The sequence below is a fragment of the Scleropages formosus genome, chromosome 18 (genome assembly GCF_900964775.1).
Source record: "Scleropages formosus chromosome 18, fSclFor1.1, whole genome shotgun sequence".
In the NCBI taxonomy this organism is placed as follows: Eukaryota; Metazoa; Chordata; class Actinopteri; order Osteoglossiformes; family Osteoglossidae; genus Scleropages; species Scleropages formosus.
The window spans coordinates 14,920,228-14,947,864 of NC_041823.1; the positions used below are offsets into that span (position 1 = coordinate 14,920,228).

The window sequence follows — 27,637 nt, forward strand, 5'->3', positions numbered from 1 at the left end:
TTGTGGAATAGCATCGGTTCTGCACTGTAGCAAACTGACTGACTGTGTTAAGAGTGGATGAAGGCGCTTTTGAACACGCTGGCCTTTTGGTTTCTAGTCTGTCCTTGTTTTATTGCCACATGATGGAGCCTGGCACAAACTGGAGGCCTCATCCAGCGGTGTTGCTCACTGCCGACAGCGTGGTCCCTCTGGTGGAGAGGCAGAGGCCTATTGAACGGTCGCTGTCTGTCACAGCGGTACTTCCGTGTTTGCTCTCCAGTCAAGAGTAGGTTTAACCCCAGTCTGAAAATGTTCTCTTTGGTGTGATGGTTACTGAAAGAGGTCCATGAAGGGGGGTGGAATTAGTGGAGCTGGGGTCTTACACAGCTTGTAATCTAAGTAGCCTCATTGTACTCTACCAGGTTCTGGATTTAGTTCCAGAATTTTCCAGTCAAGTCTATGGGATACAGTAGGGGAGGGCCCAGCATAGGGATCATTGTGATCCTTTAGTGTCTCTTTCCTTCATGTCACTGGGCACACCAGTTCCCATTTGTTGGATTTCTGTTATTCAAGACGACACTGTTTAAGAACAAAATTCTCACTGGTGACCTTTTGAGATGTTAGGTGGAGCAAAATATGTGGTTAGCCAGGTTTTCCAAAAAAAATGTACAGATTGTGTGTTTAGTGAAGTCTTTTCCTCCTCTGTATCTTATATGATTCAAACTTGGTCATTGATTCATTTGTGATATGCTTTTCACATTCATACTGTATCTGAATTTGTGTCCTACAGAATCTGCTGCAGTACATGTGCTCTCCGTGGTCCTGAAATGCAACAGCATTAGATTGATATTAGAGGTGCGTGGATTTTGGGCACACATTGAAATGCAATGTACTAGTCAGCTACACAGTGGATGGTCAGATACTTCTGGAATAATACAGTACTGAATGGTACTGAATGTTACCTAATTTCTCATTTGTGTCCATTATTAACCATTTCCATGCTGAGTAAAATAAGTGGATCACATCAGCATCCGACATCAGTTCCCTGTTGCCTCACCAACAGTGTGATACGTTTGTTTCATAAAAGATCCATGTATTATGTTTTCATGTCTTGAAAGTGTTTTAATTTTTTTTAACATGGCCTTTTTCATTACTTCTTTGTCAAGTGTTGGATGTATTTCTGGAGGTATTTGTGAAGAGAAGTGGTCATTGTGCTTTATTTCTTGTTCCTTTGTCTTGCTACACACTTCCTCAGTGCTGCATTGTATTGCTAATGAACTCTTTTCCTCCCCCCTCCCATCCTTTCCTCTGTCACTCCTGCAGATGCAAGGTGTGCTGCTACCTCCTCCTTCCGGGCCCGTGCCCCGTCCCTCGCTCCTTCATACGACCATCCAGACTGGAACCCCCGTCTCTCTATGATCTCTGGAAATCAGCTCTATATGTTAGACCAGGAGGAGGTATGTGGACGAGGGGGAGCCCTGCAGTACTCTCTTCAACTGTAGTTGCCCACTGTGTTGAAGTCAGCATGTCAGGTCAGACCAGGAGAAGCTTCTTTAGTTAATCCTAGAGGTGGAGAGAGGACTCTGGACTGCTTCTCCTTTTGAAAACCTCAGTGTTCCCACCTGCTGTTGTCGGGAAAGAGCCAGCAATGACAATATTTTTATTTTTTTCCTTTTACAGCGTGTAGAATGATTTACGGATTTGTGCCGTTAATTTTAGCATTTACCACAGTTACTGACTGCAAGAATTAGGTATCGGCCTCAGATGGCACAGAACACTAAATCATACACAGGTTTGGACAGCACCCCCCCTTCTAAGAATTGACAAGGACTAAATGATTAAAAAGAAATCTGCTCCATTTTTATTGTCCATTTCATGGAGTGTTCAGATGAGACAATGCTTTGAAGAGATTTAAATCAATCATGACTGGCTGGCAGTCATTACCCCTCTCTGGATGAACTTGAAATATTTATATGTGTCGTTCATCTCGTGTGGAATATGAGAGATTCACTTCACTTCCACTGGTTATCTCAGCTAATGGCTAGACTGCCTTATTCCTGCGCTCTCTTAACTACCCTCCTTTGGAATAGTGACACTTAGAGATTGGTGTAACTTTTTGAATCATGACTGTCTCTCAAAACATTTCATTGCTGGAGCAGTATTTCTAGCTCGGTCAGTTGTGGAAAAGGATATTAGACTCTGTGGATTTTATGGATTTGTACTCAGCATTTGAGGAACAAGGAGCTTTTCCATGTGTAAGATCAAGACAAAAAAACGGATTCAGTTAGATTTTAAAACTATCATACAATATTACTAACATTTCACTTTTCAGTGCATGTGTTGCCAAGTCCTTTTCAGATGAATTCCAATAGTTTTTGTGTCGTGTGTCCTTCAGTGCTACTACACAAAAGCCTCTGCCACCCTGACTAGCTCACTTTTTTTCTGCTGTGACTACTCCTCTGACAGTGCTTTGAGGGATGTTAATCCTTCTCACTGAGTGTCCCTTCTCTTTCGTAGTTTCAGTCTGCATCTTCCATCATGGCTTGTAGGCAACCTGGATATTGGCACTATAAGGGGATAAAAAGCCTAAGAGTGAAAGATGTTTGCTGACAATTATACACAGCACAATTATGCATGTGTAGAAAACACATTAGCGATTAATCAGTCTAGACTGGAGACTTTGGCTTGGTTTCTGCAATAAGAGAGCTTCCATTACAGATTGCAGAACAGTACAGAAACCTCTAATTTAGCTGATTAATCTTAAATCTTATTTCTCCTTCAATCAGTTCAGAGGCTCAACACTCTACCATTACTCTCTATCCTGCCTCGTTCAAATTTCAGTTCTGTGCAACTTTTCCCATTGCTGTCTGTTCCAGTCACCAGCAGGAGGAGCAAGACTAACAAAATTCAGCAGCTACACCCTGCTACAGCAGTATGGTTAGAGGGGACACATTCCCTCATCATGTGCACAAAAACCCAGTGAGCACCCTTGCACTGTGTACTGTACAGTGTTGGGCTGCTGTGCTCAGTTCTGTCTAGCGCTTACGCAAGAAACTGCAAAGCACAGTCCCATCGCATGGGCAAACGCCTGCACTTGCTCCTAAATTATAACAAAAAAACGTATAAAATAAACATTTTTTTCTTTGAAGCCTTAAGTGTTGCTTAGTGGGCATATTCATATGTATTGTATGCAGTTAACATGATTTTTGAATAAATGATTGCACGCATAATCAAAAGAGCACCATGGTGTTTTGCCCGTAGCCAACTTTGTCACAATGCATAAACTACAGCTCATAAATACTTAGTGTTTTTACACATGCGCGACCCATGGGAACCCATCTGGAATGGTGGGCTGCCTGGTTATGTAAAAGACTCACACGTGTAGTTGACTAATAATGAGGGACATAATATTTCAAACACAGAATGCATTTTGACAGTATTCAACAAAATTCCGTTACATACTGTATGTATCCCAGTCTTGTATGTAATCATGAAACGGTGCTTGGAGGATGACGCATTTTATTTTATTTCGCAGCAGTGTTTTTTAAAATACAATCCAGAGATTCCTTATACCGTTTTACCATGCAACTGGCATGAAGCGAATGTGTTCAAACGCAAGCAAAAATACATTTAGCAGAACGCAGATACCACTTTGGAAGTACACCATGTACAGTAGCATTCATATTAAATATTCCTACTGACAAATCAAGCAGAGAAGCTCAAAGGTTCCTTCATTTAAATATCTGAAATACATCCGCAAATCAGAATGTTAAGTAGGTATGCATAGAAGGAAATGATTATTTTATCTGTTCTGTAAGATAATTAGACATATTTTACAAATCCCTCGGAGAGCCACATTCAGTTTTTATTTCGTTTCAGTGTGCATTAAATAGATCAATATGCACTGAAAAAGTTAATCAAGCATAGGAAATGTAGCTAAACATTTCCTCTTTAGGCTGTATTAGCAAATGAATGTCAAAAGATTTTGGATAATGAGTGTATTTGTCAGAGTTAGTATTGCTGGAAATATTATGAAGGAATGCAATCTGTTTTTCTTGAATGTTGAAATATTGTGTTATGTACACATCATGCATCATGTAATAGTGGCCAAAATTTGGATGAACATACAGTATACTCTTCTTTTCTACCCCCTGTTTCATTCCAGTGCCTAAAATTTAAAGCACTGACAAAAGTTTTTTGGTATTTGGTGAGTCTGGAAGATAAATGGCAGCAGAGTGCAACACAGCCAGTGTGACGTTCCCAGGTGATGCCGGGCAGGGCGCCGAAGAGAGCCGCCTTTGGCATTGCGCAGTTAGGCCCATTAGACTGAACTGAATGACAAACCTGTGGCTCACCCTCCACCTCGCAGCTTCTCCCCGCAGCTGGACCCCGAGAGGCAGCTGTGACTTGCGGCTTACGTCCCGTGGTGTCTCGTCGTGCTCTGCGTCAGCTGGAGCAGCCCTGTCCTTCTTAAGTCATGTCATGGCTCATGGCTGCTTTTCAGCCAAGACGGAAAATACACTGGCTGTGCCTTTGGTGTTGGGATCAGCTAACATGGGAATAAGAACAGTCGTTAGTGTAGACGTGAAAAAGAGAGGCCTGATGTGGACAATACTGGTCCCAGAAGGTTCACCCTGTTGTACATTTGTGCGTAATATTTAATCTGGATTGCTCCATTAAAAACATACTGAATAAATGTCTAATATTGTAAGTATAACATCGTATAGTGTATAACAATAGCGCCATTCAGGTAGAAGAAAAGAGCCAGTGCTTGTTCAGGTTGTCATGGGTGCCCTGACCAGTTTATTGTTTTCTACGAAAATAGCATTTTGGTGGTTGATTTAAACGGATAAATCCTTGCACTAAAATAACTATGCTTTTGTAACGGGCAAAATAGGACTGTTATGGCCTTCAAGCTTTGTAAAGCCCGTCTTTGGCATTTCAGAAAAAGCTGTTTCAAGCTGTTTCTATCTTTGAATGCTAATTGAGGTAACATTTATTCTCCTGTTCACTTTTTTTTCCTTAGCATTTTGGTACCATTTGCCTGTGTCACCGTTCACAGGCTTGACCAATTTAAACCAAACCTGGAATCTGCTGCTCTCAATATATAACCACCCACTCCCTTCCCATGTTGTCTTCATACAGGGGATCCACGAATCAGAAACTGTCAGAATCATGTTCCACTGGTGCCCATATGGCGTCTTTTGTCTCACTGAAGAACCACGTTTCCTCTGGCAGACTGCTCAGACCGGGGAAGCTTGGGAGCCTGGAAACTCTATTCTTGGAGAGCCAGATATAGAAAGGCAGTATCTGACATTCTCTTGGCCCCTTGAGTCATTGAAAACCCCGAGTTTGGTCTAAAGGACCAGTAACCAATTATTATGAGCTACGCACTCATACGACACACTGCCATAGACTGCAAAGACCCTCATAGTAGGGTTCTCCCGTGTTTTCGACAGCTGTTTGGTTTTTGCTCGGTCATAGATTAAGGTTCATTGATAGACACGATCTCACTGCTTGGTACTAGTGACAAAACTTGGAGTCATGCTGACGTAAAGGACTGCCTTCCTTTCAAAAGGCTGTACTTAGGTCCAAGTCACCAAGCAAAAATTCTTTTCCTTGATTTGATTTTCCCGAGGACCAGCCCCACAGATTTCCTTGAATTTGTTCCAGTTAAAGCGCATAACTCCCTGAAGCAAGCCAACAAATTAATGCTTGCGTTCAACTAAGTATATCGCAGTTGACCACCCAGCTGAAAGATTAGATATGATTAATATAAATAGAAAAAGGAAAATATTTAACTGTTATGTGCGTTTTGCAACTCTCGTGAGCATTTTTAGGGCTCTCAAAATGGAATACCTTGAACACATGGCTGTTGCGACTAATTAGAAGTACCAGCTGACCCAACAGGGTAATTTAATGCACTGCCAGGACATGGTAACCAGCACATATTTCAAATGGTAATGATTTGTTTGTGCCAGCAATGGTACCCAGCAAAGTCTACAGAGGCCTGCACAGTTTGGCAGAATGAAAATGGGCTGTGACTGTTATACATTACTGATACTATGTGACATTTCTTCTATGTGTGTACAATCCCCAGTGGCTGTCTTGCCCTACAATGTGTGGTTGGGTAACAAATGGAAGGATATGCATTTGCCATATTAAAAGGTGACTGCCAGAAATATGATCATAAATTGCTGAGCATTAATAAACAATGTTTGATTTATTTTTAAAGTAGCAAGACACATGTTTTATACAGTGCTTGCAGAAAGTATCATTAATAAAATATGCCATGAAATTGAACATATTGGCATATAATTGCTCAGAAGAAAGTCCCACTCATTAGGAGAGAAAGTATAGTTTGCGAGCTGTATTCTTGTTTGTTTTTGGCTCATAAAAAATTTATTAAGTATAATAATGCTTTACTCAGGCTATGTTTTGTATATTTCAATGTAACTTACTATGCAAATGTTTCAAACACTATGTGTGACTTTATCCTGTATTTACAGTGGGGTTCTTATTATAGTGTACACACCAATTCCAAAAAAATAATAGAATAGTTATGCTCAATTTGTTCAGTTAACTGAACCCACCTTGATATTTTTATACAGCTCAAAATTAAATTAAATCTAAGTTAAATATTGTGACTCAAAGGAAAGTGTTTACTGTCCATAATACCTCTAATCTGCTCTGATGAACTTCTGTTCATATTCATTTTCTAAATATGCTAGTTTTAAAGTGAATATTGTTGATGGTCACGTTAAAAGGCCCATATAGACCTTCCTATGGCATCTAGATGTCCGTTAAATTTGTGTAAAAGGATACTGTGTGCATATGTCAGCTGCATAGTTACGGCATGCACCATCACCTTCCTCTTTTGTGGATCGGATCCCAAAGCGCTGACCTGTTCTCCAGCTCTCCCTGTACTCCAGATGCTCATGTTACCTGTGAAGAGGTACATTAGTCAGCCTCTGCAGCAAAGCTTCCTTTAGCTTCCTGGCAACTGTGTCAAATAAGAATGTAACACAGACAGCTCCCCTTGACCTCTGTTGTGTCAACAGTGGACGAACACAGTAGAGATAGACAGGCTTTTGCGTGGGGGTTGAAATAATGAATAGTGCAGGAGATATGAATTTGGTGTGACTTTACCAAAGGTCCTTGCTACAGAAATTTTTTTCCCCCCCAAACCTTGAACTGCACACTCTAAGCTCATGCTTTGGGTATGATTTGATTTAGTAAGGAGTCACAAGGTTGGTATTCATTTCCCACTTCAAAGACTGCTGTAGGTTAGTGTTACTCACATGTTACAATCTGTTTTTTAATATTCTTAATGTATTTCAGCACGCATAATGCGCAAACCATAATATGCTTAGAAAAGAGCAGGGAATGACCTCTGCTAATGTGCTTTTAAGCCCAGAGGTACAGATCTGCAGGTATGATACGTCTTCTTGCTGTACAACAAAACCTGCCACACTGAGTCCTGGAAATGCAGCATTTTCCACCGGATTTTAAGACAAGCACACTTTTATGTTCATAATTAGCTCAGTTGGATGATTAAGAGCTCAGGTGGAACACTATGTGCCTGATAAACAACCAGCAAGTAGGCTGGGCACCCCTGCAAGACAGCAGCCGGTCTGCAGCTGTGACTGACCCTCTCTCTCTCTCTCAGGTTCACCCCTTGTTGATGCGAGAGCGTCGCTCGGAGCCGCACAGGAACAAGCTGCTGCGCAGGACCGTCAGTGTGCCTGTTGAGGGGAGGCACCACCCCGAGATCGGTGAGCGAGGCACTAGCCCATCTGCACACATGGTTCCCTGGGGGGGAGGGGTGGGAGGCTGTGTGCAGAAACATGGACTTAACACCCTGCGGTACCCTTCCTTTGACACCCAGTGCATGCTGACAGATCCTCGCTCTCTGTGGGGTTGAAGTACAATCCCTTTAGCACTATCCTCATCCTGTAACTGTACAGGCACACTGACACAGATTTTCCATGCAGGATGTAAGCCGATGCTTTGAGAGCACAAGACAGCACATTTTGACTGGGACTGGTTTACTGCGGAACATATGCACTGACAAACCTTAACACTAAGAAGAGATTACGTTTCTTCACATCTAGACAGACCCACACGCAGAGCTTCAAACATCTTTGTCTGAATTCGGTGTTTCTAAGGTCCTGTGGCTACTCAGCTCTTCTGTAATGGCATCTGAGATCCTTGTCGTTCTGCATATTGGATTACAGAAGTATTCCCAGCAATAGATTCCGTGCGAAGCAAGAGTGTGCTGCGGTCAGTTTGACAATTTAGCTTGCGTAGCTTGCCCAACATCTGAATGTCCATACAAAATCATTTATCTGAACCATCTAAATCTCATATTATGAGCTTTAGCCTACTTCTGTCCCTTTGAGGTTATGCACTGAAGAGATAGTGCATCATTTGTTAAACTAGAGCTTGTTTAATTAACCGGAAAGCTCTGTTTCTGAAATTGTAATATATAAGAGCAATTTATTGATATCAAAGTAATTCACATAAAATGGCATAATTAATGGAGGACACTTGTTCACTGTTCTGCTACATCTATCCTGCTTTGCGAATGCCAAGCAAAATAGCTTTAAAACAAGGGTGCTGGAGCAATTCTGCCAGCCGTTCACTGTTACAGCGTTTCTGCCCCTTGGAGAGGATTCAGGAGTTGATGTACTACGATTTTATTGAGTCTATGTCCTTCTCTGAACTGGATTGGCTTGACAATGGATGTTATACGTTTTCCGGCAGCCTTGTTGAAAGTCTTTCCCACGTGTGGAAACATGGGTGGGTCTAGGATTGTGATGTCTAACAGCTCTGCTGTACGTTTTACATTTCTCCCAAGAAAATAGCAAGAGCAAAGACTTCAGTCTCTTTGAGCAATGACTGATATAACTGCTGTCTTTATCACTCAGTTTGGGTGTTTTGTATGGTTAGTACAGTTTTGTGTGAAGACTGTGATGAATTTGTCAGTAATTCAGTAATTGTTCCTTCTCTGTGTTTAATTGTTTTTGTTTGGGAGCAAAGGCAAGTAATCTCTCTGCCTACATTGACTACATGCTGCTGAGGTTCATACTGTTGTTCGGATGTACCGATTTCCTCAAATCCAGAAATCACACTACATGGGTCGCCTGCTTTCCACAAAATCCATTTCTTATTATGGGTTATGCAAATCTCACACACACACACACACACACACACATTTTCAGAACCGCTTGTCCCATACGGGGTCACGGGGAACCGGAGCCTACCCAGTAACACAGGGCGTGAGGCCGGAGGGGGAGGGGACACACCCAGGACGGGACGCCAGTCCGTCGCAAGGCACCCCAAGCGGGACTCGAACCCCAGACCCACCGGAGAGCAGGATTGTGGTTCAACCCACTGCGCCACCACACCCCCCCCATGCAAATCTCAGAAGGTCTCAAAATTAACAACAGTACTGTGGCTGGTTACACCTTTCCATCATGCTATGGAATCCAACCAAAAATTTGTGCTATGTATTCACAGCATTTCTGAGATGTATAGGCAAGCATGCCACTCTGAATGACTTTATGCTTCAAAGACTCCCAGCGTGTAGAATAACTGCTAAAAAATTTATACCACACATGGCAGGCTTCTTCCTATTTAAAAAGGCCATGTATTGTCATATCGTGTTTTCCTTATGTTTATTGGTTGAAAAGAACTACTGAAGGACACTGAGAAACACTAAGATGTATTAAGTACAGCTCATCCATTTTGAGAGCTCTTTTAATAAACAAATAAATAATATTTTGTAGCTGTTTTCATCTTAGCAGTGGCTGAAAAAGGATATATCTTGCAATAACACTGAATCAGATGAGGTATAAGGCATACGAGCCTATTTTATTAATATGTGCAGTCTGTGCTTAATTCATTCAGGACATCGCACCACAGTGCAGCAGCGGACGCTCGTGGAGAAAGAGCCTTTGTTGCGTAATTGTTTTGATGAAGAATTAACACATAATGACACACTGAGTGAAAAGCACGATTTTGTCAAGTTTTTTAATGAAATGACGAAGATGAATCCGAAAGAACAGTGTTTGCTCTTCGCTGGGAACAGTTGTGTAGCATCGATTCTTTGTATGTGTTGCTAAGACATTACAAAGTGAAGGCATATTCAAGTATCTTTCCCCTAGGTTGAAAAAGTGTACTCAGTGGTCTTGATCACTGGTGAAGCAAAGTAGGCGACTCAGCTGTCACTCTGGATTACGTACTGCTGTCACATCCCACGGGGTCACTGCCCCTCCTGGTCAGAGGCGGCGCCACTCAGTGCCGCTAGCTAACGCTTACCTATCACCTCACAGTCTCGTAGGACATGGAGGTATAAAAGGAGCCAGCGGAGCAGAACTAGTCGCGGATTCTTAATCAGCAGTTCTCTTGTGCTTCGTTGGCGATTGGTAGTCTCTTGTTCCCTCAGTTTGTTTCCTAGGTGTGCATGTTCCAGTCCCGAGTGCCCGTCCCGTCAGTTCCTGCCTCTTGTTCTTCAGTCCTGGTCCATCGTTCCTGTCCGGTATTTCGTCACGTCTCAGGGTTGCGGTCAGACTCACAGATTAGCGTTTCACTGTTCACCGTAGTTCCAACACCGTGTGTGTTTCCTGGTCTCGTGTTTCTTGTTTCACTTCCACCGAGTGTCTTACAATACTCACCGTACACGTCTAACCTCACACTGCACGTGAAGTCATTATATATTTCGTCTGTGTTTGGACGTAATAGCAACGCGCGTCCGTGTCGGACTCCCGTCCGGACGCTACAGAAGAATCCGCCCGCTAGTATGACTTCAGCGGAATGGCGTGAGCTGGCGGATCTGACAGAGGCGAACCAAGAACAACTCCTGGTTTGCACAAACGCCGCTAGCCGCCTCACAGATCAGTTGGAGCAGTTGACACGACTCCTCAGTCACGGTGGGCGGGGCGCCGATCCGACCAGTTCGCAAACGCATGATGATTGGCGGACATGTCTTTTTGATCGTCTTTATGCTTCCTCGGGTCCTCGCGCGGAGCCCACGAGCCCTGTGCAGACCAATGGGATCAGCGCTACTGAGCAGCTGTCCGTTCCCTTCCAGGAGGCTTTGCAAGGTAGCAGAGGTGAGAACCAGAATTACACAGAATACTCAATCTCCAGTCCAGCCTCTCTGTTCCCAGGGCCCTACTCTCCTGAGTCACCCCCTAGCCCAGACAGAAAGACAGAGAGACAGTTCTTCCCCAGCACCAAGAGTTTTCAGGTGCGTTCCTGGTCTCCAGTGGAGAAGACATCCAGCCCCCGATTGTCAAGACCACTCTCTCAGGAGTTCTCGCCGGATTACCGGAGCAACTCCGGTTCCAGCCGGACCCCGACGCCGCCAGGGCAGCAGGTGCCCTACAGCCCTGTGGACAGTGAGCCGGCTCAAGCACGCAACCTTGTCAGCTGTGCAGGGCTCGAAGAACAGTGCGTCAGACAGGGAATAATACGACTCAGTAACGGGCGTGTGACAGAGGAGGAAAGGAGGCGCCGTTTTCTGCAACGCTTGTGCTTTTACTGTGGAGCTGCGGATCACGTTCAGGTTTCCTGCCCAGTGCGGCCACCCCGTGGATCCCAACGGACCGACTTACTGGTGAGTGATGTATCTCTCCATACCTCCCTGTTGACATTACCAGTTACAGTATCCTGGGGTTTCCAGCAGCAGCAGACGAAAGCTATGGTAGACAGTGGCGCTGCAGGGAATTTCATGGATCATGATATGGCCGCGTCCTGGGGCTTGCCCTGTGCCCGATGCCCAAAACCCCTGGCTGTTAAAGCTATTGATGGCGCTCCAATCGGGTCGGGGCGTGTAGAGCAGCGCACAGAGCCCGTTACTATGCAGGTAGGGCCACTCCATAAGGAACAGATATGGTTCTATCTGATTAAGTCCCCTGATAACCCCATTATTTTGGGATACCCATGGTTATGCACCCATGACCCTATTATCTCTTGGAGTGAGGGGAAACTGCTGTCTTGGGGACAGCAGTGTCCCAAACACCTGGAGACGTCTTGTAACTCCACATCCATAGAGAGCCCTAATGCAGATCTGCCCCTGCAGCTTCCAAGGGAGTATGCAGATCTAGTGGCGGTGTTTAGCAAACACAAGGCTGCAGAACTGCCTCCTCATAGACCTTGGGATTGTGCTATAGATCTTTTTTCGGGCACTACACCCCCTAGGGGGCGGGTATACCCTCTTTCTCAACCTGAACATCAGGCAATGGAGGCTTATATAACGGAGGCACTAGAAGCCGGATTCATCCGGCCGTCTACCTCTCCAGCTTCCGCTGGCTTTTTCTTTGTTGAGAAAAAGGACGGGGGTTTGCGCCCCTGTATTGATTATCGGGGGCTAAATGCCATTACTGTGAAGTACCCGCACCCCTTGCCTCTTATCACGTCGGCCCTCGAACAGGTTTCTGGTGCTACCATCTTTACGAAACTGGACCTTAGGAGCGCATATAACCTGATTCGCGTTAGGGAAGGGGATGAGTGGAAGACCGCTTTTAGCACCGCCCTCGGCCATTATGAGTACCTGGTCATGCCTTTTGGCCTGGCGAATGCACCTTCCGTATTCCAGGCTTTTGTTAATGAAGTACTCAGAGAGCTAATTAATCGCTCAGTATTAGTGTATCTGGATGATATCCTGATCTTTTCTCGGTCCCGTGAGGAGCATATTGGACATGTCAGGGAGGTGTTGCAAAAGCTGGCAGCACATAAGCTGTACGTGAAAGGGGAGAAGTGCCAGTTCCATGTGCACTCTGTGGATTTCCTGGGGTACATCCTAACACCCAACGGGGTCACGATGGATCCACAGAAGGTCTCGGCAGTTCTGTCATGGCCCCAGCCAAAGACAGTAAAGGACCTGCAACGGTTCCTAGGTTTTGCGAATTTCTATAGGCGCTTCATAAGGAACTTCAGTTCCGTTGCAGCCCCGTTGACTGCTCTGTTAAAAGGAGCCCCTAGGCGCCTGACCTGGACTCCTGAGGCGAGTCAGGCCTTTGAAGACCTAAAGAAGCGTTTTACTTCTGCCCCAATCCTGAAGCACCCTGATCCCAAACTGCCCTTTATTGTGGAAGTTGATGCTTCTGAGGCCGGGGTAGGGGCAGTGCTCTCACAGCGCCAGGGAAGTCCCCTGAAGCTCTATCCATGTGCGTATTTCTCACACAAGATGTCTCCTACTGAACAGAATTATGATGTAGGAAACAGGGAGCTCTTAGCCATAAAGATGGCCTTAGAAGAGTGGAGACATTGGTTAGAGGGGGCTACGCACCCATTCTTAGTGTTAACTGATCACCGGAACCTGGAGTATCTGCAGAAGGCAAAGAGGCTCAATTCCAGACAGGCGCGGTGGGCCATGTTCTTCACCAGGTTCCGTTTCACGGTGACCTATCGTCCTGGCTCCAAGAACGGCAAGGCCGATGCCCTGTCCCGTTTGTTCGAGGTATCGCCTCAGCTCTCCCCACCAGACACCATCTTGTCCCCGACGCAGTTTGTGGCTCCTATCCGTTGGGCTTTATTGGACGATATCCAAGCAGCCCAACGTCAAGAACCCGGTCCCAACGAGCAGCCCCAAGACAAAGAATACGTCCCGTCCACTGTTCGGTCCGAGCTCCTACACTGGGCCCATGATGGTCCAAGTACAGGACACCCAGGGGTCAACCGAACCTTGAAGCTTCTCGCTGAACGCTTCTGGTGGCCATCCATGAGACAGGACGTACGAGACTTCGTCCTTGCCTGCACCACATGTGCCCAGGCCAAGGTCCCACGGCAGCTGCCAGCAGGGCTTTTAGAGCCACTCCCGATTCCCAACCGTCCATGGTCCCATATAGCGGTGGACTTCCTTACTGATCTTCCGTGTTCTGATGGAAACACCACCATATTGGTCGTCATAGATCGCTTTTCCAAGGCCTGTCGACTGATTCCTCTGAAAGGTCTACCTACAGCCCTGGAGACCGCGGAACTGCTGTTCCAACATGTCTTCCGGCTGTATGGCCTGCCAGAGGATGTCGTCTCGGACAGGGGACCCCAGTTCACCTCAAGGGTCTGGAAAGCCTTCTTTGCCCGCTTAGGAGTCTCAGTCAGCCTCTCCTCTGGTTATCATCCACAGTCTAATGGGCAAGTGGAACGCCTCAACCAGGAGGTTGGACGTTACCTGCGGAGTTACTGTGCTCAGAATCAAGCGGATTGGAGCAGATACCTCCCCTGGGCAGAGTATGCCCAGAACTCCCTGGTCCATTCGTCCACAAACTTAACTCCTTTCCAGTGTGTGCTCGGTTACCAGCCTCCGCTGTTCCCGTGGACGATGGAGACCAGTGGGTTGCCAGCTGTGGACGACTGGTACAAGAGGAGTGAGTCGGTGTGGGAATCCGCACATGTCCGTCTCCAGGAGGTGGTATCCAACCAAAAGGAGAAGGCCGACAAAAGGCGTAGGACTGTATTGTACCAGCCAGGGCAGAGAGTATGGTTGTCCACCCAGGATCTCAAACTGCATTTGCCCTCGAGGAAGCTTGCCCCCCGTTTCATCGGCCCCTTCAAGATCCTGAAGAGGATCAACCCGGTTTCTTACCGTCTTCAGTTGCCCTCGCATTATCGTATCTGTCCCACGTTTCATGTTTCGCGCCTCAAGCCCCATTGTGTTTCCGCCCTGCAGAGCCCAGCAGTCTCTCCACCTCCACCGTTGGATGTGGATGGTTCTCCTGCCTACTCCGTCAGGGCCCTCCTGGACTCCAAACGGAGACGGGGTACGCTGTACTATCTGGTCGACTGGGAGGGCTATGGGCCGGAGGAGCAGTCTTGGGTACCAGCACGGGACATCTTGGACCCAGCTCTTATTGAGGACTTCCATGAGTGTCATCCAGATCGGCCTGCTCCGCGACGGCGGGGGCGACCGCCTACCCGCCGGCGTTCTGCGGCTGGAGCCGCCCCTGGAGGGGGGGGTACTGTCACATCCCACGGGGTCACTGCCCCTCCTGGTCAGAGGCGGCGCCACTCAGTGCCGCTAGCTAACGCTTACCTATCACCTCACAGTCTCGTAGGACATGGAGGTATAAAAGGAGCCAGCGGAGCAGAACTAGTCGCGGATTCTTAATCAGCAGTTCTCTTGTGCTTCGTTGGCGATTGGTAGTCTCTTGTTCCCTCAGTTTGTTTCCTAGGTGTGCATGTTCCAGTCCCGAGTGCCCGTCCCGTCAGTTCCTGCCTCTTGTTCTTCAGTCCTGGTCCATCGTTCCTGTCCGGTATTTCGTCACGTCTCAGGGTTGCGGTCAGACTCACAGATTAGCGTTTCACTGTTCACCGTAGTTCCAACACCGTGTGTGTTTCCTGGTCTCGTGTTTCTTGTTTCACTTCCACCGAGTGTCTTACAATACTCACCGTACACGTCTAACCTCACACTGCACGTGAAGTCATTATATATTTCGTCTGTGTTTGGACGTAATAGCAACGCGCGTCCGTGTCGGACTCCCGTCCGGACGCTACAACTGCTTTTTCTAACGGGTGATGTGTTGAAGAACATTGGAACATCAGACCACTTTTGGGGAACATGTGTGAGCTCATGTGAAAACCTTCCTCTTTACCATTCTCCACAGTACACTTTTTACTTCTTACTTACTTCTTACTACTTTTTACTGCGCTACCAAGTCTTTCTCACATCACTGCAACTTGTGTGAAAGTAAAAATGGATTTTTGTGAATAAATACGTGTATTTACGTATTTTGCACTGCCGTACAGAACGGTACCATAATTAACTCTGCAGATGGTGGCTTGAATTGACCTGACGGTGTGTGTGTAGGGAAACTCAAATTATGTATATGTAGCACCAGCTGCAATGGGAGTTTCTTTTTCTTTAAATAACATTGCTTGTGACCTCTGCTCAGCAGATTTTCCATCACTTGTGGTTGACATCCCACATTTCGACTGGAACAATTGAAATGAAGTGCCTTGCACACAGGTGAAATAGTAGGACCTCAAAGTACTCCACTTTGCTATTGAGCTTCCTCTTCCGATCGCCATTTTGGATAATTAACTTTCAGCACATAGCTGTTAAAAATGGCAGGAAAATGATGACACATTTTGTGATTTTGCAAATATTTATGAAAATCAGAAAAGGTGAAAATATAGTTGCATAATTGCTGTTATTTTTTAGTAATCATTATTACTGCTCTGTTACTGACAGCATTATATTCTCAAATGTTATAATCATGATGGTTCTTGAAAGGATATTAGATACATTGTCCCGAAAAAAAACTGAAAAAACAGCACAAACTGTACAAAAAAGTGAACTTTTGTCAGTAATAGCTTTTGAAAAAAAATTCAATTTTAAAGTGATCTATTTGGTTTGCTTACGACACAGTCAACCTTTACACTGTGGTGATGATACTGGCTTTACTGCCTTTTCATTCATTTTGTCTCAGATTAATAGTGGTCATCTCTTATTCTTGCTATCATTTGACAAGACAACTGCCTTTGAAATTCAAAATTATTTTAATTACTGTATTGAGTGACTCTCAACAAAAGCATATCGAGGATCAAAGGCAGTTGAGAATTTACTCAGTGATACATTTGTACACATGGGAACATGGATATGGCACGAGCCTCTAACGGGGAATCTGTAAATCGCCACCTTGAACCGTGGTTACATGTTTGATGCACACGTAACATAGAAATTCTCGCATACACACGATATTTTTGTGACAGTCTGCACATCTGGACTCCTCCGAAAGTCACCGTCCAGTGCTCTGTCTGTCTTGTGCACACACAGTACACAGAAACAAGCTATGATAACCAAACACGGCAGCTTTCCCCTTAGGCTCCTAATTGAACATTGGCAAACAGCAGTGCTGCAGCTCAAAGTGGCACGTATCCATTGACGAAAGTACAGTGCGTGGGCGCTGTCATGCCGGAGCGCTTCGCTCCTCTTTCCCTTCCCGCGGAGGCTCATGGTCAGCGAGGGCGCCGCACGCCTAATGGCTGAGTGAGCGAGCAGATGTGGAAACGGGACCGCTGAGGACACAGCGCAGCACAGCACAGCACACGGCACCCAGGAACCCAGTTCCCCGCCGGTGGGGGTTCCTAAGGGAGGAAGCGGCGCAACCGCATCAAGTTCACTTAAACACGTGTAACCCTTGCGTGCTAGTCGTCAGCCCACTGACGCTACGTAAGCAGGTAGCTCAGCGTAAGTATGAACCACATCGTCTTCTCGGTGCCTCTTCTCCATTCTCTGCGTCAGTTTTACTTCTCACGTAATCAAATATCTACACTGTTGGTTAAAGTCTTTCACTGTACTCATGTGTTTCACTGTGCCCTCTCTGGCAAGGGTGGTGTCCCTGTTTCCCCATTAGAACATGTTTTTCTTTAATTTCCCCCATCACCAGTTAAAAAAAAAATGAACACGAGATGCTTTGTGGACGTGACTGTAAATAAATTATTGTCGAAGCACTTGCATTCGCAGAACATAGGGAAAACAACTTACATTAACAATATTACAGTTAATAGTCATCCACCCACCTTCTCCTGTTTCCAAAATAAACAGAACATCTTTTACAAAGTGCACTCATATACTCAGCTCCGCTTGTACCAAACAGGGAACATTTTTATATGCTCAGCAGTTACGAAAAGTGGTTCTATCCCCTTGAATGTGCCCTTTAAATATCAGTGTTATGTATAGGACAGTGTTTTTAACCTTCTTGCTAGTTTGGTTATTACTCATTTTTGTTGCTTTCTCAGGGTTTACATTTTGAAAATATGACATGATGACTGCATAATAAGGACTACTCCAAGCTTACGCTTCCTTGTCTTCTCCAAGTATTGTGGACTATGAAATATCACTTGATTACTCTTTGTGCAAAGCCTTGAAAGAGTATGACAGTAGTCTGATTCTTACATCACATCCATCTGTGAAGTCTACTACCTTACGAGGTGAGACATTTACTATTTATTGCGTTCATTTCCTGTGTTTTTGGTACAGATAGCATTGCGCCACAAAAAATCACTACAAAGCTGGTGATTCATTCCTAAACCTCCACTGGTTTCCAGCAGTTGTGATAAACTGCAGTGGATCAGCCTCTGGTCCAGGGGTGTGTTTTGAACAAAAATAAATTGGGATAACCTCTGACCTGCTGTGCTAGACCTGGCTTCCTGGAGAATATTGTGTAGGCGCTGATGTTTACTGTCACAGCTAATGTCTGGTTGCAGTGGTGAACAAAGGTTTAGTCAAACACAGCTGTGTTGTCTCCTAGGCTCCCGTTGGCTGTTTTAGGCTTCATCGTTGTCAGTTCATGGTTCTTGGGTCATTCAGTTGGTGCTCGTTGGTCGTTTGTCCTGCCAAACTCATAATGATTGATTGGCAGCTGTAAGTCTGTTAGTAAACTCCATACACCCTGTGTAATTTATTTCTAAATTACTGTTTTGCTTCGACGTGGAAGTTATGCAAATTTTTCTTTATAGTGATAATATACTTAAATAATTACGTTTTATAGTCTATTCAGATTTAATCTTGATGGTTGAGGACATTCAGTTCTCTCTGCCTTATAGTGAAGGTGACTCGTGGTATCACACTGAATTATCTTATCCAAACTCTCAGGAAATTCTTGTCCCTAGAGAACAATGTTCCTGACAGTGTACTTCCATTTTGTTATTTATATTTCCTTGATTTTCAGCTGTTTTAATGTTTAGTTTTTGGTCCTTAACACCCTGCCATTGCACTTGGACCTGGTAGTCTACAGCGACCCCATGCCCACCTAGCGGTGTCTGAGGTTGGGTGTACTGTCCTTTGGCATGCCCTTCTGCCAAACTGACAGCATTCCATTCATCCCGCAGCTCATATAACACCATGCAGGACTGCTCACATACATTGTAGGAGTGGCACATCCTTCACAGCTGGCAGCTGGCAACCTGCAGGCACCTGATGGGTCTGAGATATTTGTCTGACTCCCAGCTGGCGTGCCCAGGTCGACTTGAACCTTGGGCTATGCCTGTCATGTTCTTTTACTGTAGCGTGATTTTTTAAAATCTTTCTTTTCTCTCTTTCCCTGTTTTTCTCTGTAGGTGTGTGTAAAAAGGAAAAAGTTTTATATCCTAATCATGGGAGGGAAAATGCAATACTTTGCAATGCCCTGTATAAGTGCTCATGCACCTGTATTGTAACAAGCTGTCTTTTACTTTGGATAAAAGGGCCTCTTGACCAAAAAAAAAAAAAAACAAATGAAATATGACACTGGGCACTGCAAACCTACTGAGCCAATAGTAAAGGGAGCCAAGTCCGTGGTGGCTGGTGCATCTCGGCTGATGAGATCTGGCATGCGACTTCAAGCTGGCAGGAGAATTTGTTCTGCTGCCAGTGGATGCTGTTGGGCAGCATTGTGGAGGAGAGGTTAGGGGTTGTGGGTTTGGAACCCTGCAGTGACACGGCTGTTGCGCCAGTCTTTTAACCTGAATTGCTTTTTTAATGTACGGTACTGATGTGCGTGACTCAGTGACAGGTCTTTTTACAGTGATTTGGTAGGAATAGGAACTGTGTATTTCAGTACGTCATCCGTTTCTCTCTATGCTATTGCTTTAGTGCTTGAGGAGCAGTTCGTTCACATACAGTGTGCTTCTGGGACCTGGACTCGGGTTCGACAGTTATTAAGAATGAATGTGAATAAAATAGGGCTGCATTTATGGGCTTAGCCTGGGATCAGGACATCCCCCTCCTGACTTTGTTGCCCTATTACTGATCAAACCCTGGACAACATCAACTGATCAGAGAGGAAGAACAGAGAACTGATGTAAAATAGTGCACCTTTTATAGTATTTATTCATCATCTACTGATGTTCGTAACCACAATCGATGACGATGGAAGCTAACTTATACAATTTTATTTATTCATAACAAAACCATATGAAAATGTTTTGTAAATTTATTGTCAGGCTATACTTTCAGTATATTAAAATGTGACTCAGTCTGACTGAAGTGATGTGAACAGACTAATTGAAAGTGTGTAACAGAGTACATGTGGAATATGGAGAGGGCCACTGTGGCTGAGAAGAAGATGCTCAGGTAGACATGGCTTTGTTTTAATAGCTGTAAAAACACTAGGAAAAGAAAAATGTAACAAACTCGGAGGGAAAGGATACATTCTAAAGGGACTAGAATCACATCACTGATGGTAACCATGGTAATAATTACAGAGCGGACAGACTGCTGAAGAGCGAGAGGGAGCGAAGAAAGGGTAAGCTAGAGAAATCCTTCAGAAAATCAAACAGTTGCAATTACACTTTCACTTTTTCACATTACTTCACTTCTACACACTCTGCGTTTTAGTCTCTAAATTTGTTAAACTCTTTTTATGCAATTTCTTTACATGCAGCATTTTTTGGTAGAGTCCAACCCATGCTACCTCTCATTCATAGTATTAAGGGTTAAGAGGTTGTAACCGTGGGTTTATAGTTGTCATGGTAACAAGAAACAGCGCAATTCATGCCCCCCCTATTTTCTCCACCTGGTACAATCCCAGTAACTTCAGCAGTTTCCTGCAGGCAGGACTAAACCATCGAAGAATGAAGCATAGGTTGGACGTTAAATACTGTACTTACTGTAATAAATTATTTCTTACAAATCACAGACTAAATGTAATATTCAATATTGTTGGAAAATAATTAGCGCTGTTGCGGAAGAAGAATGAAAATGATAAATGTTGTCTTGATCCTTCCCGGTGTGGTGTTAAGATAAATAAAAACGAAGGGCTGGTCTGCTGATGCCGTCGATCAGCGGTAGCAGGTGGCTTTATTATTTCAAACAATGAATGTACTTCATTTGTAGGCTACATACAGTAAACGGTATATAGTCCTTATGATCGATAGTTCTGTGCTGCAGTAAATAATTTCCTACAGAACTCTACTGGAATAGGTTTTTATTGCCATTTATTGTATTGTTTGTGTAACCCCCAAACTATGGTGGTATGCGATGTTTCTCACCCACCATCCGTTATGTCTCAACCTCATTTTTTCACATTTTCCTCTCTCACCGAGTGTGTGCGTGTGTGTTTCTGAGAAGCACAGGGAAGGAGGGAGGGAGGGAAGTAGGGAGAGATCATACAGCAGCCTTGCTATAGTAGGCTACTTAAAACCGTTCTACACCCCCTAACTGTCCCGTCCCCCCCCCGCCCCTACTTACTACACCCCGCCCCTCCCGAACCTGACAGCGATACAGACACAGCGAGGGGGGCAGCGAGGAAGGGCAGAGCGCGCATCCAGCCCAGCCAGCGCGTATCAGACAGAGCCCAGCAGAGCCCGGCACGGTTCGGCACTGTTCGGCACGGTTCGGCACGGTTCGGCACAGTCCGACACACCTGTACGGCAGAGCAGAGACCGAGGCGATCCCTCGGCTCCGAGTCCGAGAGCGCGGGAGCGGCTGTGTGTTAAGACGACAGGATCGCACGAAGACGAGGAGCGATGGATACCGTTTCCCTGCATCATCACCTGATCGTTCATCGTTAGACACGTGCCGTAGGCTCGTTTTCCCCGGCTCTGCTCGTTTCTCCCGGGCAGATGAAGGACGGATGATCCACTGGTGACGGATTTGCCCGAGCGAATCTACAGAGCCGAGTCGGTCCGCTCTCCGCTGTGGGAGTTCCCGGAGACACAGAGAGAGAGGGATACACACACTCCGGGGCATCTCCTCCTCCTGTAACGGACTGAGCGCGTCGATATTATAGGGACATGCGAAGAAGGGGAGCGCGCGCACGCTCCATTTCGTGTGCTCGTTCCATACATGCGCTCATCCCATCGTACCCATGATGAATCATGATGTACCCATTCCATCCATGTACTGCCTTCATGTGCTCATTCCTCCATCCATGTACTGACTGGATGTGCTCCTTCCATGTACCGAGCCCCTGCACTCATTCCATGTGCTCATCGTCCCATGCGCTGACCATAAAAAAGGGAGGTTCACGCTCGAATTGGCTTGTTTAACTTCTAACATATGAAGGTGAATGGGTGTCAGATGAGATGTGGAGATTTGTGATTGATCAATCAATGACGTTTACAACTGACAGACAGTAAGTGTGTTAAAACAGTTATCTTGATGTAATGTAAAACTTGACCGAGACACTCAGCAGTCATAGTAATATTACTTTAGACGACGACGTCTAAAGTAACGGTTCGTCTAGGATATATAATTTTACGCTTAATTTGATGAGTAACTTTTTAGTTTAGGATAAGAAAATAGGCCATCTAAGATAAATGAATATATGAGAAACTGTGTGAAAGAAAGGCAATTCTAATGAAAAAAATAATTTAACAACATAAAATAGGACCGAAACATGAGACAAGTGCGCGGGCGGAAACACCGCCGCGGGACCGAGAGTGAGCGCGTTCGTTTCCAGGGGCTCGGGGGCCGCGCGGCCGCTGTCAGGGAGCAGGGCGAGGCCGAGGCTACCGCGCCGCCGGCGGGGCTGCGTGCCGCCCATCAGCCGCTGCCGGAGCCGGAGCTGAAGCTGAAGCTGGAGCTGGAGCTGGAGCTGGAGCTGGAGGCCATGGCCCGGGGGAAGGGGAGCGACGAGCCCCGCGTCCCTCAGCCCGGCTTATAACGGCCCCCGCCTCGAGTCGAGGCTCGTGCTCAGCTGCAGCGCTTTCTTTCCAGAGCGTCACCGGCGAGCGCACTTGTGCTGAACTATCTATCGGTCCGAGAGCGGCGAGTGCGCTGTGCTCCTCACTGAGATTCATTTATTCCTCTTATCCTCCTTCCTCCTTCCTTGTTGTTAACAGTGTTAGGCGCATGAGGCGAGACGCATAATAAATGAGATTATTAGACAGAGTATTACGTTCCCCTACGCCCTAATCAGCTCCGAAACAGTGCGTTGCTTTCATTTTCTAGCGGGTAATGCTTTAAAAAGCCTCGAGTATAAGTTTGTACATGATTTTTTGCCAGATCTCCTCCTCAGCAGAGAAATCAGTTCGTTCACGCAGATGGATCATAGTACTGCTGTCAGTCACATTAACCTCAGTACGCACTGATTGAATTACTAAATATAAATGTGTTCATTCCCTAGGTACTGAGTTTAAATCTGTGTTTGTATGGTATTTGCTCAAAATGGTAGCTGCATGGAAGACTGAAGAAGCAAGGAAGGGATTCTGTGTGAGTGTGCACACCACTTTGGTGCCCTTGACAGAAACGCAACTGGAAAGATTCCCTCTTTTATTTCTCTGCCTTTGATTTATTCAATTAACAAAGAGACTGCTAGGATTTGGTGTTTTTTTTTTTTCGTGTTATTTCGCTGTTCCTTCAGCCTATTTGCCTCACTGATGTTAATCTGGTATTATACCATTAGATTCATCTGAAATCGTAGAAGATGAACGCACAAAGCTCCTGAAAGAGACCGTTTTAAGTGAATTATATGTATATATATATATTTATAGAAGTACAGTTGATGTGGTGTGTAACTTGTGTCAGTGCATATCTGTGTGCTAATGTATCTGGAAACACAGGTATGAACACAGGCATATACTGGACAAACATATATTTTATATGTGCAGTTATTTTTACAATCAATTATAAACATTTGCATTAATTCTCATACAGTTGTACAATATATTGACTTTGGACTGGAAAGACTGAGGAGCAAACAGAATCTCAGGAAATAAGGACTTTGGATTTTCTGACAAAGGACCTTTTCACCTTGACTCTGAGCAGCAGAGCGAACAGGAAGAAATTAAGAACAATAACGAAAACCGTCAGAAACGGACAAATTCTACCAATGTTTTCAAGAAACATGGTGTCCAGCTCCAGCTCTGACCATCATTCATAGGTAGGCCCCAAATCTCTGTGTGTTTTCTTTAATGTGTTTAATTAAGATTTATAATTATAATTTGGTTGTTAAGAAAAATTGATTCTTTGATTAACTGAGACATGGGAATGTCCCACTCACTGGGTGAATGGAAACATGGAGATATCGGGGGCTGTGTCTTAAAACTGAGGTTGCAGCAGATGACATGTCTTCAGTCAGGTATTCCCTCAGGTTTCCTGAATTTTCATCTCTCAGGATGTCCCAGAATGGTGTAACCAAGCATGGGCCCCCTATCAGTCTGTGTGTAATTAATTTTTGCCACTCTTGAAGGGTTTCCTTCTGTGCCATGGTTTGACCAATCGATGATGTGTCAAACATGAAGCGAGCCCATTCCTTACGCTGAAAAAGGTTAATGGTAGTAAACCTTTTAGTAAATGATGAGACTGGCGTTTGTAAAATTCAAGGCCCTATCAAATGTTCCTGCAGTATAACTTACTGTGGTTATGACCAGTAGTATCACTTCTTCTTCAACTATTGCAGTCATTACAACTGTTGCTATGACTGCTACTATTTTCAGTTATTTTTACATGAGAATACTGCCATCTTATCTTTTACTTGTGATGTGCCACGATAGTGTGCGAAAAGTTATTTCATGGGATACGGCATTGCATTCATTCTCTTCACTTTAACATGACTTCAGTGTAAGAAGCAAATTTGCAATGAAGCATTTCAATTCAGTTTATTCATTCTTTAAGTTTAACAGTGTGCACAGACTCCCCAGGACAGAAACCTTGAGGACATATTTTGAGCAAGACGGTGAAATATAAATGAAAATGCTAATGTCCTGGAGCTCTCTAACACCCACTCTCTCCCCGTCTCCCTCCTGTCTCTGAGAGAGGTAGCTGGAAGCTCACACTGCCCTCTCATTCTCGAGTTTGACATCAAATTTACATTCGGAATAGACTTCACAGTCACACACACACACACAGAAGCAGATGTAAACACACACGCACACAAGCATACACATAGACACATAACCGTACATACATACATGCATATATGTACACATACAGAGAAATATGCAAGGGCACACAAACACACACCTGCAAATATACATAGACTGCATTTCTCTAAGCATAAAAATCTGGTGATATTGCTGATCATAAAATAAAGAGAAGCACACTGTGAGTACTGAAGTGAAAAAAATCATAGATAAACATTATTTTGCCAGAAATTAATCTCTCGCTGGCCTTTCCAGTAATATGTTGTTCAAATTATTTGCCTTGGTTACAGTGTGTCAGTTAATTTGCATTTTATGTGAACAGGAAACATTTATAATTTAAAAAAATTTACAGACAATTTTGGTTTCATGACAAACCAGAGTGGTGCGGATAGACTGAAAACTACTGCTTCTGCTTAATGCAAATTTAGTCTTTTGCTCTCGCCAGTTTGTGTTTGTAGGATATGTGACTCAGTCTGTTCAGCTATGTATGTTTAGCACTGTATGCTCTCTGTGTTCTATTCTGTTTTTCTACTCCATGTCTATGTGTGACTGAAATGGAAGGTACTTGGACTTGTTGCCATGGAAACCAAACAAAGAGCCAGAATTTAGAAAAGAGGAGAATGAGAGATGGATTTGACTGGACATATTACACCTTCTGTAGAAATGATTTTGCTTTGCATATTATGTGAGGTATTTTTTTATATAGCAGCTTCTTGAAAAAACACACACAGGTAAAACAGATGCTTCATTTTTTTTAACATTAAGATGTTCAGTTACAAAGAAGAGCCATAAGTGTAATTTGGATCATGTTACATTTTTAAATGAGCAAAATGTATGTGCCAAAATCCCTTTTACAAGCCTTTGCGCACACACGCACACACACACACACACACACACACACACACACACACACACACACACACATCTACAACTGCTTATCCCAAGCGGGGTCGCGGCGACACAGGGTGCAAGGCTGGAGGGGGAGGGGACACACCCAGGACAGGACACCAGTCCTCCACAAGGTACCCCAAGCAGGACTCGAATCTAGACCTACCGCAGAGCAGGCCCCAGCCAAACCCGCTGCGCCACCGCACCTCCCCACCCTTTGCACACATCCTTTTGCTAATATATTATTGCAGTGGTCATTTAATTTTTCTTAGGCCCAAAATCTTGATATACAGTATAATGTTCAACATTTTCTGCTTGGAAGTGCATGCCTGATGTTTGTGTGCATGGGTGGGTTAGTATGTTATAATAAATTACCTTAAATAAATTTGCCCGTGGCATTGCGCTTTGTAGATATGTAAAACAAAAGTAATTTAGTTGAATATTGTGGAAAAGTTATAAATTCAGATGCCACTGATCCTCTTTATTGTTCCAGTGTGTAGCCAAAGACCTGCTAGTCAGTATTAAAAAGACTGAATTGTTCAGGTCCTTTTATGTTAATTGGAGTATCATATTTTATTTCAATGTAAGAGGAAATAAAATCATTTAAAATAATTTCCCTAATAATAATTGAGACATTTTTCACATGAATTAGCTGGAACAGGAAAAAAATGCTAATTATTTATTCCCTGAAGTAGAGTGATAAAGATGTTTTATGCCAGAGGTGGAATTTGCATTTTTTTTGCCCTCATTTAAAGTGATACTGGAAGACAAAGAGATAATGAAAAAGTTGGGAATAGTGAAGTAGAGGGATACATTTAAACGATTTTTTTAAGGGGCTTTTCTTCTACAGCAAATTATTCATGCGGTGTTTTTAAACAAAAACCAAGAATTTGAGCATGCAAAGTGGAGTGTGGCGATGTCTTGTTGCCCCGTCTCCCTGGCTGTGTCTCTGTCAGTCTTGGACACATCTGGGGAACATGTGAGTTTCTCTATCATCACGGTAGCCTAGTGCACAGCAAGTGAGCAGCGTTCCTGGAATATTCATGCCTCAGCAGGAGGTATTCTTCAGCGATAGCGTCACATAACACTGATCGCCTGCCCTACAATTTTATTACCCAGTTACCTACCTGTTCTCCCCGTGAAATTTCACCTCATGTAACCTCCTGCACCTTTTGGCTCCAAACCTGTGTGCATTGGAAATGCACAGCAAAATGTTTAGCATATTGAATTTCGTAAGAATGTTTGCTTTGCAGTTCTGCCGGCACAGTCTATATTGGTTATGATAGAGCGAGTTCATTGCTTTTCAGTAATTGATTTGGAACCAAAAGCATTTATGTGAGAATCTGTCGACGTCCGTATTGAGTGTTGGAAAGAAATTGCTTTCCAAAGTGAGAAGTGCACTGTCAGGCTGACTGTTTGAAGGCTACAAAGAAAGTTTAAAAAGAAATTATCTGTTCTATCAGGATCTTCAGCGATGGAAAATGAACTTCAGGCGAAAATAATAAAAAAAAAAAAAAAAAAAAAAGAACCCGTCAAACATAGGCTTCTGAAAACTAAAAGTGAAAAGAGCACATCTGAAATATTGTGCATCTGCTGCAACTTTGAATTTTGTTTTGTTTTTATATGACTGATTAATTGAGGCCATAGGCAAAAAGTTCATTCTTTAAAGTCACTTCCCGGCCAAATTTTGAGTCAAAGCTGATGTGGATAATGACGCACGAGAATAGTCAGCTTTTGGATACATGAAGCTAGTACAGTTAACCAGTCAGTACGGTCGTACCGTAAATCAATATATTCCCCAGTGCTCTTGATAGCAAATATTTGCCAGTGTGTCAGGCCCCTCATTTTGGCTTGTTTTGTGACTCATTTTTTTCCATTAGCTTCATACAAATGCCACATCACCTGCTAATCTTACATATTTGGCCCTACAGTGGTTTCGAGACCTACTGCTGTGTACCACGTTCACTGGGGAGTA

The 27,637-nt window shown here is 44.4% G+C and overlaps 1 protein-coding gene across 8 annotated transcripts in view; it reads left to right on the top strand.

Annotated features, from left to right (window-relative positions):
* Positions 1-27,637, top strand: part of syngap1b (synaptic Ras GTPase activating protein 1b) — an 88,487-nt gene that overhangs the window by 16,052 nt on the left and 44,798 nt on the right. For 6 of the 8 annotated variants that reach the window (XR_003798314.1, XM_029259888.1, XM_018739714.2 and 3 more), the window contains exons 2-3: positions 1,303-1,436; positions 7,649-7,754. Coding sequence is in view for 6 of the 8 variants with exons in the window: in XM_029259888.1 (XP_029115721.1) it covers positions 1,303-1,436; positions 7,649-7,754 (240 nt within the window). In the remaining 2 variants the exon portion in view is untranslated. Of the gene's footprint in view, positions 1-769; positions 835-1,302; positions 1,437-7,648; positions 7,755-23,578; positions 23,793-27,637 lie in introns of those variants that run through there. The other 2 variants (XM_029259886.1, XM_029259889.1) reach the window with 2 other exon arrangements.